General features: G+C 42.0%; 1 protein-coding gene across 2 annotated transcripts in view; it reads right to left on the bottom strand.

Annotated features, from left to right (window-relative positions):
- The window catches only part of SKAP1 (src kinase associated phosphoprotein 1), a 295,603-nt gene extending 285,500 nt beyond the window's left edge, over nt 1-10,103 (bottom strand). For both annotated transcript variants that reach the window (XM_065909373.1, XM_065909372.1), the window contains exon 1: nt 9,972-10,103. In XM_065909373.1, coding sequence (XP_065765445.1) covers nt 9,972-10,020 — 49 coding nt within the window. In that variant the 5' untranslated portion in view covers nt 10,021-10,103. The remainder of the gene's footprint in view (nt 1-9,971) is intronic.
- Nucleotides 10,104-13,099: the final 2,996 nt, after the last annotated feature.

The raw sequence follows: 13,099 nt of genomic DNA on the forward strand, positions 1-13,099 counted from the left end.
TTCTCATATTTGATTTATAATATACAGTACCTTAATTAATTCCAACTTAACTATCACATTGGTGTAAGTATATATAAATATATGCCATTGGATACATTTTAGTAAAGCTCCTATTATGTGAATAAAAATTTTATTTTCCTCATAACATACTAATATTAAATATCAACAATGTTAGAAGGAGATCCTAGATGAAGATTTAAGTAATTCATAAATAATTTTATCAAAGCCATAAGCTTTCAGGAAAGCTTGCTCTCTGGATGCTAAGACCACTCTGTTTCTGAGTCTACATCTGTCCTATCTTCCATGTAAAAACTGGATAGTAAAATTAAACAATGGAACTCAAAGACTCCAAACCTGAAAAGCCATCTGTTATAATCATCTAACCTATAATGCAGCACTGGCAAACCAGAAAAGCAAGCAGTGAACTTGGAAACACAGGGGAAATAAATATGAATAAATGTAGCAGAAATTATAGGATTTCTGTACAGTGTAACGGTTCATAACGTGAAAAATTAGATCTATTATAGTTATGTCAATATGTTAAGATTCTCTGATAATGGTAGAACTTGAAATTTATCTTATTTTTTCTATATTTAAAATGATTAAAAATTGTTTAAGTATTATACTTATATAATGAGGTAAAAACGTTATTCTTTTAATAGCATTAGAATTCCTCTTAGGAAGAGAATCACCATTGTTTAGCAAAGTAACTTGTTTTTCCCTGTGTGTGGGTGTTGGTGGGAGCCTAAACCAATAAACAGATAGTGAAACTACCTTTCCATGTGCCAAGAGAAAAAAAACTTTTTTTTGGTTTGTTTTGCTCCAGACAGGATACAGGGAGAAAGTGCCAGTGAGAAAGCATAAGGCTGAGAATTACATCAGGTGAAAGGTCAGAGGACACTGCTCGTGGATTGGCAGGAGTTTAGGAACAGGAATGCCTAATATTCAATATGAAGTCTTTTGCATAATTGCCATGGAAACTCTTCCTCCCTCTCCCTGTACCCCCTGACTCTGCAGTGATGTTTTCTACATTCACAGGGACTTCATGTGGACAGGCCTTTGTGGAAACTGAAGACAAGGATATATATCACGGCCATAGTTTCTCAACCCTGGCACTACTGACATTTTGGGCTGGATAAGTCTTTGCTGTGGGGCTGTCCAATGCATTGTAGGAAGCGGAACAGCATCAGTGGCCTCTACACATTAGGTACCAATAGCACCTTCCCTAGTTGTGACAACAACAAAAATGTCTCCAAGTGTTGCCAAATGCCCCCTGAGGGACAAAACCACCCCATCTGGGAACCTGGAAAGAAAGGTAAACTTGAGAATGCACACCCCTTGAGAGTTCTTCAGATTTTGAGGAGATATTTGGGCTTCCACAAAGAGGAATAGATCTTGCCTAGAGTTCGTAACTCCCTCATTGCTCAGTCGGTAAAGAGTCTGACTCCTATGCAGGAGACCTGTGTTCAATCCCTGGGTCGGGAAGATCTCCTGGAGAAGGAAATGGCAACCCACTCCAGTATTCTTGCTTGGAGAATCCCACGGACAGAGGAGCATGGCGGGCCTCAGTCTATGGGGTCGCAAGAGTTGGACATGACTGAGCGACTAAGCACACACAGCACAGAATTCAAAAGACCTGGGCAGCCCAGCTAACATCTAGGACATACCCACAAGGAAGCTAAAATATTTCTACCAATTAAAAAAATTCTGTTTATTAAAACAGAAAGATGGAGAAGGAAATGGCAACCCACTCCAGTATTCTTGTCTAGAGAATCCCATGGACAGAGGAGCCTGATGAGTTACAGTCCACGGGGTCGCAAAGAATTGGACATGACTTAGCAACTAAACAACTCAGACTCTTCAGGTAATTTCATTGTTAGTAACCTGATATTAGAATGTTTTCTACTCTTTTTTTTGTTTGTTTGTTTTGTTCCAGTTGAGACAGAATCTCATCAAATCCCGACATCTCTCCTCGGAAGAGAATGTCATAGGCCAAGGGCGTGGGCACGGTTTGAGGAGAGAGCAGCTATTAAATGGAACTCTCTCTGTGTTCATTCTTGTTGTATTGAAGTTAAGAGGCAAGATGACTGGCAGTGGATTCCTTCTCAGGATCACGTTTGCTGCCACATTAGTTAATATCAGAGCACTTTAATCTAAAGGATGATACTGTAACTTGATTGAACTAATTCACTTTTAATTATCGATAGCTATTTTATTTAATACCCTCCTACATACTGGGTACCACTGTAAACCTCTCAGACAACTTGTTATTTTTGTATCGCTACAAGATTTATTTACATCCCTATAAAGAGAACTGGATGTTCGCTTGGAAAAAAAAGACAGACAGAAGGGAAAGATTGAACCTTTTTTTTTTCAATTGAGAAATAATGGAAAAATACTATTTACAGAAACACACATGCGTACAAAGCACTCTATATAACAAGGTAAGGAACACATGTCTTTCTTAAGTTAGCAAGGAAGCTAACTTCCTCTTTCCTTCCTCCAAAAAGTTCTGATCTAAGGAAGGAAATGAAGAACATCCTGAAAGAACCCCTACAAACCTCCTCTAATTTGGAGGAGCAAGGATGAACCACTGACCCAAGCAAAAGGCCTTTAAGTTTTCCTGTAGTGAAGCAGCTGCAAGAAGAGAGATCAACAGGACTTCCTCAAAGGAAAAAAATTTTTTTTTAGTTTTATTTACCAAACATATGGTGTGTAATACATTTTAGATATTATTCTAACTTCTTTTCAAATATTTAGTCCTTTATTTCTTACAAATTCAATGAGACAGGAACTTCTCTGGTGGTCCAGTGGCTAAGACTGTGCTCTCAATGCAGGGGGCCTGGATTTGCTCCCTAATCAGGGAACTAGATCCCACATGCTGCAACTAAGAGTTGGCATGGGCTTCCCTGATGGCTCAGATGATCAGCGTCAAATAGATGCTTTCTGACTGTGGTGCTGGAGAAGACTCTTGAGAGTTCCTTGGTCAGCAAGGAGATCAAACCAGTCAATCCTAAAGGAAATCAACCCTGAATATTCATTGGAAGGACTGATGCTGAAGCTGAAGCTCCAATCCTTTGGCCACCTGGTGAGAACAGCTGACTCAATGGAAAAGACCCTGATGCCAGGAAAGAGCAAAGGCAAGAGGACAAGGGGACGACAGAGGACAAGATGGTTGGATGGCATCACCAATTCAATGGGCATGAGTCTGAGCAAACTCCAGGAGACAGTGAAGGACAGGAAAGCCTGGCATGCTGCAGTCCACGGGATCGCACAGAGTCAGACATGACTGAGAAACTGAACCAAACAACAAAACTTACCACAAAGAAAACATACAGGATCTATGAGAAAATATTAACCTTCAAAAAGAAAAAGATCTTGAAGAACTAGAGAAAATGTCTCCCTCTGAAGTAGCCTTATTACTAAAGAACATAAATGTTTAAAATTTTTCTATTCATATTTCTAACAACATCCAAAACGTCATTATGTCTATAAGCCAGATTTATAGATGTAATGAAAACAAAACAATGAATGATGTGGAAAGAACACATGGAAATTTTTAAAATATAAATAAATGCTGAATTTAAAACCACAATGGAATCAGTGACAGATGAGACAATAAAAGAGATGAAACACAGAGAATAAATCAGGGGCCCAATATATTTATAATATAAACCCTGGTATAACAGAATGAAAGCAATGACAATAGAAAAAGCTTTCTCATGTTAAAGAGCTTAGACTACAGATCAAAAGGGCTCACTATACACCAGGCAAAAATAATCAAAAAGTCTAACTTTGAAATGATCCAGTGACATTTTTGAGAGCAAAGAAAAATATCCTATAAACATGCAGGCAGGCAGTGGGAGGGATGGGTTATAAAATAAATACATCAGGCTGGCATCAGACTTCTCCACAAAATTGAAGACCAGGAGATAGGGGTAAAACTTTGAGAGGTTAAGTTGAGAGGAAGGGAAAGGAATGGATCCTAGAACCTCATCCCCACAGCTAAGTTTGTATGAAACTAGACAGACACATACTCAAACTCAGAGGCACTCAGTAAGTGTAGCATCCAAGTCCCCTTCCTGAAAAATCCACTCAGCATCATAGTCTCAATCGTCATCTACTAGGGCTTTCTGCACCATCCAATACAGCAGTCACTGTGGCTACTGAGTAGCTGAAATGTAGCTAGCATAACTGAGGAACAGATTTTCTTTGGTTTTAATTTTAGATAATTTAAATAGCTACATGTGGCCAGTGGTTACCCTTCTAGCAAAGTCTAAATATCTAAGAGATAAAGAGCTCAAGAATGAAAAAGCCATGGTACAAAAAGTTCATGGTACAATGAACAAGTTAAACAAAAATATCATTGTATTTCATTAAATATAAACTATCCAAAAAATCATTATAGCTGTGGTTTTAAATATTATGCAAATATCAAAATAATTCTTATAACCTAATATTCACAACAGAAACATTAATAATTCTGAGCCTAAAATCTCAGATTATATAAGCCATTTCACATTTCACACTGGAGGAAAGAGTAGTAGGTACTGTTTCTTAACATTGCTAATCAAAGGGACATGGTTCATTTTGTTTGTTTTTTTAGCTATAAGGGTAAAACTATCAGTGGAATAAAACTAGGATGTATAACTTTAAAATCACTCAAAAGGAAAAAAAAAAGAAAGAACGTGAGTGATCTAAGATGCTCAGGTGACCACAGCAAGTGAAAAACAGTAAGTGGAAAAATCAGTATACAAAACTATACACACAATATGTCCCAACTTTTAATGTCTGTACAAATAATAAAAACTGAAAAATATGCATGGAAATTTAACAGTTGTTGACTATGCTGCTGCTAAGTTGCTTCAGTTGTGTCCGACTCTGTGCGACCCCATAGACGGCAGCCCACCAAGCTCCGCCGTCCCTGGGATTCTCCAGGCAAAAACACTGGAGTGGGTTGCCATTTCCTTCTCCAACGGGTGACTGTTTTCTAAATCTTCTACATGAGCAATACTATTTTTATAACAAAAAACTTAGCATAAAAAAGAAATAAGGGACTTCTCTGGTGGTCCAGTGGTTAAGAATCTGCCTTCCAATACAGGGGATGTGGGTTCAATCTGTGACTGGGGAACTAAGATCCCACTTGCAGCAGGACAACTAAGCCTATATCTCACAGTTAGAGAGCTTGAGCATCACAAATGAAGGGCCCGCACAGCCAAAAAAAAAAAAGAAAATTAGTTAAAAAAAAAGAAATAAATAAAAGTATAGTCACATACATTTCAGAATTTAGCCAAACAGTACTGCCATTTATCCAGAAGACAATCCAGTATAAAAAAATTAAGCAAAAAAGACTGTTAGCAGCCAATGCATAAGTCGCAAAGTGCAGACCTAAAGTTTGGGTATCATGTTCATCAAGAGAGACCTTCATGTTTTCTTTTACACATATCTTAATTCCAATGAACTTAATTATCTAATGTTTCTAGAGCATTGGGGACACAGATACACTGAGAACAGTACAAAGTGATAGGCCTGGTCTAACTGTAGGAAACAATGACAGAAATTAAAATATAAAATGGACACAGACATTCACAAAGCAGTCCAGTGGCAATTATGGCAAAAACATCCCTAAATAACTTAATATATCTCTATAAAGTATGATAATTTATATTCAGTATAACTCGGAGTTAAAGTGTTCAGAGGAGGTCCTCTTGCATGCAGACTGGTTGAGGAAGTGTGAAAAGTTTCTATAAAATCTGAGAAAAAATTTGATCACAAATGTTTATAATAAAAATAGTGCTTAAAGAGAACATCTTCAGCTATCCAGCACAACTCACTCCTGCAAGTACCACAGAGTTGGAATTTTACTATATTGAAAAAGATTTTATGGTTGGCTACATCGACCAATACAAATCTGGAGAACAATCTGGAATGAAATGATTAATGACTTCTTTCCAAGGAAGTTTAAAACAAGTAACTATAGGCATATCAGAATCAGCATTAATGCAGCAATTGCTACTAAATGCAGCTGAATTGTGGATGTTATTTTGGCTCTGATCCATGTTTGAGCAGGATTTAGGTACCTTGTAGATACTTATTACCTGTTAAAGTCAGTAAGCTCCATTCCATCACACAGGACAAATTATGAACTAAAGAAATATTTATTCTATTTCCTTTACACCTGCCTCTTGTGCTGCTGACTTCAAAAGTGATATTAGAAAGACAAGGAAGAAACTGATTATGTTTATATCTGTGAAACAAAGACTATGCAAACTGTCAGCACGCCATTGTTTTTGTTTTCAGCGTGGTCATCACAACGCAAAAACAAAATGATAACTTCTACTCCTGAAGCCTGATTATTTGAAAATAGACCTCAATATTTCTTCCTCTTTCGACAAGGCAGTAAATGTCCTTCACTTTACTTATCTACAAGGTACTTATTTGCTGAAATGGACTAGTTACTATTTCTCTATGAGAGCCTTGACAGAATCTGAGGAAGATGGTTCCTGAGTTACTCTAGAAATCTCTCCCTGCTTTGATATTTGCCCAAAATCAAAGAAAGCACTGAGGGAAAAAAAAGGAAAAAAAATAAAAAATAAAAATCCCCACCTTCCACACATCTCTAGTACTAAAAAGAAAACAGCACAATCACAATACTGGTTAGTGGTCCTTTGGAACTCTGACCTCTCCAACCTTCTACTTGTCCTTTGTTCCTTTTCCTTTTAAATAGCCTTACTGGTGGTTTTATCCTGATTACAAAAGTAATACCTGGTCATTGTCACGGTTCAAAAAACATGAAGATGTATGAAATAAAAGTAATAACCTCTCTCTCCCCAATCTTCTCTTTCCCCTCCCGAGAGAACCAATTTAGGAGCTTGGTGTATATTCTTTCTTACTCCTTCTTAGGCTTACACAAATATATATCAAATATGGGGTATTTTGGGGGGGGGGGGTTGTTTTCAAACAAAAATGGTATGTTATTTACACTGTTGTACATCTTGCTTTTTAGTCTCAAAAATACGTTAACACCTCCCAAGCCAATATATAAAGATCCACCTCACCCTTTTTAACGGTTACAAAATATTCCATAAGATGGATGATTCCATAAGATACCATTGCCTGACTTCTCCCAACTCATAGGCACTTACTATGCATCCTGGTACATATACTTTGGGATTCCCAGATGGTTCAGTGGTAAAGAATCTACCTGCCAATGCAAGAGAAGCAGGTTTGATCCCTGAGTCAGGACGATCCCCTGGAGAAGGAAATGGCAACCCACTCCAGTATTCTTGCCTGGAGAATTCCATGTACAGAGGAGCCTGATGTGCTTATACAGTCCATAGAGTTGAATACAACTTAGCGACTAAAACAAACAAACAAAAATATATACTTCATGTTCTTTACTTTCAGTAACACAGATTCCTAGGAGTGGAGTTTCTTGGTCAAATGTTTAAAATTTTATCCTTAAACAAAATTAATTTTAGACCTTCAGCATTTCTGTTCCCTTCTTCATTATGCAAAATCTGGCATAAACCTTTCATAATGCTTTGCATATCTTATTTTTCAAAGCACACACATTATGTCAAAAAACGCCCCTGTCATTTATGCTCTTGTAGTTATAAATAAATAAATGCTAAAGTTATGGCTGTGATGGCCAGCATTAAATCACTGTGCAAATGCTTATGCCTTGGTTTATGAAAGTAGTAATTCATTGTGGAAACTCCACCCCCACAGCCTGTGGCAGCACTAAAGTGGCAGCACTCTCACCCTATGACTCCCTCCACTGAGTGACAATATAGAGATCAGAACCTACATATTTTCTAATTGTCAGCAGTTAACCTTAAAAAGTGTGTGTGGGGGTGGGTGGGGGAAGACAAACAGCAACAGATGATAAATTGACAGCCATTATGGGTTTCTAATATTTACAAACTATTTGTAGTACAGTGAATAATTCTGTTGATCTACAACAGAGAGTGTGTTCCATAAAAAACAAAACCTACAACCAATATGTTGCTATGATTACACAAACCTTTCAAAAGTATATTCTTCAAACATTTTTCAACAGAATTATTGGTTGAATTCCACTTTCACATTTTTCTCTCTACTTCAGATTCAGACTCTAATTACACACTTAAAAAAGGCGGGGGGGGGGGGAGCCCTTAAAGTAATACATTAACCAACACAGCTCCTTAGAATTTAATCTTGGACTGTTCTATATATTCCAAAGACTCGAGCACCAACAGAGATTGTTAAGACACAGCAAGTTTGATACAGAAGTATGTGACATGCAATTAATCTCCATTCATACTCTGCTCTACTTGTCAGCAAACAAAGGTTCTGCTTTAGGAGGAGATCTGAAGACTTCAATTAAACACAGTCAGCTAACAAGAAAATAATCTAAACTAAAGGAAGGTGGCAGGTGCAGAAATGAGTTGTTTACCAAAGTGTCAGTTTTGAACAATAAAGAACTGCACATCAAAAATGCTGAAGAAGTGGATGTCATTGTAAGCCTCTGAAAATAAAAGGGAATTTTCTATCAAGGCTGTGAACAAAATGTAAGTATAGTTTAACTAGTTTGTAAAAACAAGCTTCCTCTCAACAAATGACAGATATCAATAAAAAGGATCAGTTTATATCTTTAACTGCAAGGCAGAATGAAACTTTTTGCCACAGTTCTTTCTCTCCTGGAAACCAGACACAGTACAGACTCTCTTTACATTTGGAATTACTGAGCCAATAGCAGACGGAAAGGCTGGATTCCTTCTAGATATCCAGATGATGCTCTTTTACCCCGCAAATACTTTTCTATTCTGAAAAGTTAGATTCACTCAGGTCGCAAGCAAAATAAATTTTGGAAACTTAACCTCATAAGAAATACGTAGCTGACAGCTTTTATGGAAGCAACCCAGAATGGAAACAGCCCTACAAACAGACTGAAAAGACTTGCCAATATTTGATTAGGAGGCATTTATACCAAGATAACATGGTAATGGAGATATAAAACCAATTAAATTGAGAGAAACTGGAAAAAAACAAAAATACTGCTTGCCAAAAGTATGACCTGCCCAAAACAGGCCATCTGTTAAGTATGTGTCAAAAATGTCACATCGATGCCAAAAGGCTTAATTCTGTGCAGTTTCCTCCTGGGACACTTATGCAAACACAGATTCCAGGTCCCCATCCTTCCAGGAAGGTCAGTTACAGGAAAAGCAAATTATTAATACTTTTACACCAGGAAAAGTAGGAGGCAAGCAGATCTTGCCCGTGAGCAAAAAGTGTCTCTGGAGTGTTATAGCCAGACGTGTTGAGTGTTTGTGAGTATGGCCTTAACTCTTACAAGGACCGATGGCCTCTACGGTTTGAGGGTGATCGCACCGTGATGGGGCACGTCTAGAAAGGAAGAGATGTAACACTGGGATCCGACCCTCCAGGGCAAGAGGGAGGTGCAAGAACGAGTCTGCAAGCGGGTGAAAGGGGCCTGAGGTCTGGGTGGTCAGGCCTTGGCCGACAGGAGCCCAAGAGCCCTAACAGCCCCGTGAGACCGTGGGGAGCTCTAAGCGGGAAGGTCAGGGTCCCCTGTGAAGGGGCAGAGTCAGGGCTGGAGAGGGGCCAGCGCGTAACCCACAGACGCAGGGCGTCCTGAAGAGAAAGGGACAGGGTGAAGGCCAGCCACGGCGGCCCGGGGACCTTGAACCCGGCCAGAACTTGCTGAGAAGCCGGGAGGCTAACTGGGAAGGTGGAGAGGCCTTAAGGGAAAAGAAAATGTGTTACTAGGAGTGAAAGGGACCCCTGAGCGAGGGGTGAACAGCTGGCTCTGCAGAGTCAGGACTCCGGCAACAGCCTCGAGGTTCTAGAAGGCGGGGGGAGCCGACGGGGAAGGCCGGCCTTGGGAGCCGCTGGCGTCTCGGCTGCTGCCGGCTCGGCACGTGCGACTCCCGGCGGGCTCGGCGGCGCCCGGGCCAGCGGGGCGTTACCTTCCAGGAGCCAAAGGATCTCCTCGGGGAGGGCGGCGGCGGCCTGCATGTGGCGGGCGGCGGGAGAGGGCCGGACAGGCGGGCGGGCGGGCGGCTGCGGCGGCACCTGGCCCTCAGTCGCCGGCGCCGCGGGGCCGAGCCGCAGGGCGGGGCGCGCTCAGGAAGCGGCGCGCGGCGGGCGGGGCGCCTGGGCGGCGGCGACACCTGTGCGCGGGGCCCGCGACCCCACGCCCGCGCCCCAGGGAGGAGGCGCCCGCCCCGCGGCCCCCATTCCCCGTCAAAACAAAGACGCGACGCGACTCCAGGCACCTCGCCCCCGGGAGCTCCCCATTCTAAGCTCCGGACCGCGGGCCTCGCCGGCAGGTGGAGAAACCACCGTGGGGCCGAAATGAGGCGTAAGGAGGCGGAATCCGAGGACAGGGTCAGTCCCCGCCAGGCCGGGCCGCAGTCATTCCCGACCCAGTTCGCGCGTCCAAGCCCGGAAAACCAGGGCAGAACCGTTGGTCAGGCAAACCAGGACTGTTCGAGGGAATGATCATAAGTCCCAATAAATAATCTCAAGTCACCAAATTTGGGGAGAATCAAAGCAGTCCCGCTGCAATGGAAACAGGGAGGCAAAGTATCCCTTCCTCCCTAAGGCTGAAAGGATGAGGAAAAAAAGACGCGGTAACCGAGAGAGAAAGCTAAGGGAGGGGGCATCCAGTGCTTTCCCTGTAAGAGTTTAAAATGGAGGAAAATGAAGGACAAGATAACAAAAGTGGCTTCCTTCTCATTCAGAATATGTAGGTGTCAGGTGTCCTAGGTGTGATATGGCCCTGTGGGTGAACAGGACCACTCTGCATTATTTATCACAACTTCCGTGAATCCACAGTTATCTTGGAGGTTTTTTTTTTTTTAAGTATAGGGCAAGTATCATGAAAAAAAGTATAAAGTGCCATGGGTGATACAAGGAGGGAGATGAATATAAGGAGGGAAATGTGTGTGGGGTTTAGTGGTGCATGTGGCATTTGAGATGGCTTTGAAGACACCACACTTTGAAGGGGCAAGGGGGCAGGTGGAAGGACCAGAGTAAACAAAGATGGAAAAGCCTTCTCCTGCTTAAAGACAGCTTCTGGATGGTGTAGGGAGATTACAGTTGTCAAGAAAAACTGAAGTTCTATTGTGAAGGAACTTGAAACAATGAGGATTCTGAACTCATTTGAGTGGACATTGGGAGCCACAGACAAATTTTGAGATGGGGAGTGAGCTAACCTGAGCCCCTGCACATCTCACTTCACCTCTATCAGTTTCCTTCTTTGTAAAAAATAGTTTCTATTATCAGATTCTATGTACACTAGAATATGTGGAAAGGATTGGGAGTAGTAAGAGAAAGGAAACAGAGAAGATGGGTGAAGTGGCTTTTACGGTAGCCTCAGGGGAAATAATGACAGAACCGTGGATATGGGGATGGGGGTACAGAGAAACTGTTCAGAGGACTCCTGGAAGCAGTTCCTGCCTCCAGGCATAGCTTCCCCTCCAGAGATACAGTTTCAAGTTTGGGGGCTTGATCCTTTAAGGGGTCCAGTGACTTTGAGCCATCCATACATCTAAGTGCCGCAACCTAAGGAGGAATGATGCCTTGACTCACATGACTCACCTACCAGTTGCAGTAATTGTGGTGGAAGTGTAGGGAACAGAGTCTGGCTAGAGTCTCTGGGGAATCTGGCCCCTGTTGCAAGGCGTCCTAGCCCTGGGAAAGTTAACATGGGCAGGCTGCCTCCTTCAGGCTCCAGAGTAAGACCAGTTCCCCACTGGGGCATTTTTCCCACACCCAATGCTCCTTCTATAAAATTGTAGCTGCTCTGGAATCATTTTTGAGTACTTATGACATGTGTTAAAAGGCAAGGGGGCTCTGTGTACTATAGCTGCAATTTTTCTTAAATCTATAACTGTTCTAAAAAGCAGCAAGGGGAGCACAGTCCCTCCTATATGTAACCCCAGCACTTTGCCTTGCTTTCCTCTCAACAGTGGGAGGAAGTTTGACAACCTCCCTCCCTTCTTCAAGGGTATTTGTCAAATGCTGAAATAGGCTACAAGTTAAAGGGTTGTTTGATAAAAAGCAATAAACCCTGGTAATTGCACATCCTATCAGGCCTCACTGCCTGTCATGGCTTACTTATACCAAGGGAAGCAGCAGAAACTCAAAGCAAAGATATTCTACATCCATTCTGGGTGTAGAGAGATGGAGTGAGGGAGGTGCACAGTTGGGTAGTGTGCGGTGAGTGGCAGATTCCAATACGCCATTGTCATGTTGCATCAAGTTTCCTCATTGCAGACAGAAACCTGCCTCCACACATGAGCGCAGCCCCTCCTTAATCATCTGAGGACCCTGGTTCAACAGTCAGCCTCACTCCTAATGACATTCTGTTAAATGGACAAATTCCTTTGAAGCCTTGTCCTTCTTTGAAATCCAATTTTGCAGGAAGCCAAATCTGATTGGGGGTAGCCATGGAAACCACACTGAGGAGTCTTAGAGGAGGTGGAGAGAGGCAAGGCAAAATGTGATAGTCAAGAGTCTTTTACTGTTCTGTCGGAAATATCAAAGGGATCAGGAGAGGTTGGCAGCAGACGAGTCGCTGCCCGGGTCCTGTTTGTGTGGCTGGGTACCATGTGGCTGTCATGGAAGTAAGCAGCCAGCTGTCTCCACACACAGGCAGGGGGATGGAGCAGAATACACAAGTCCCAGGTCTGTCTGCCTCCCTCTTCTTCCCCTCCCCCCAAACCCAATTCCAGCAAGATCCTAGCATCCCTTTCTTAGCTATCTCTCCTTTAAAGGCTAACAACAAAAGAATGACAAGGTTAAAATACAAGACCCTCACAGATAAGAGGTTCTTTGGAGCAAAGGCCATGAAATTCATCTGAAATTCCTTGTAATTAGATAAGATAAGGGTATCTAAAGAGATGCAGAGCAGCTGAAATGGACTCCACAGCACAACACGCAGAAAGTCTACCACCTGGTCCACAGGGGCCCCTCCCACACTGTCAGCAAACAGAAGACACAGAAAACAGGGCCCATGCTTGCCTCTTGGCTGCTTGGAGATGCCATCTACATGTTCTCATGCCAGGTGGGCACTCACTAAATATGCATC

Source organism: Muntiacus reevesi, chromosome 18, assembly GCF_963930625.1.
Source record: "Muntiacus reevesi chromosome 18, mMunRee1.1, whole genome shotgun sequence".
NCBI classification, from domain to species: Eukaryota; Metazoa; Chordata; class Mammalia; order Artiodactyla; family Cervidae; genus Muntiacus; species Muntiacus reevesi.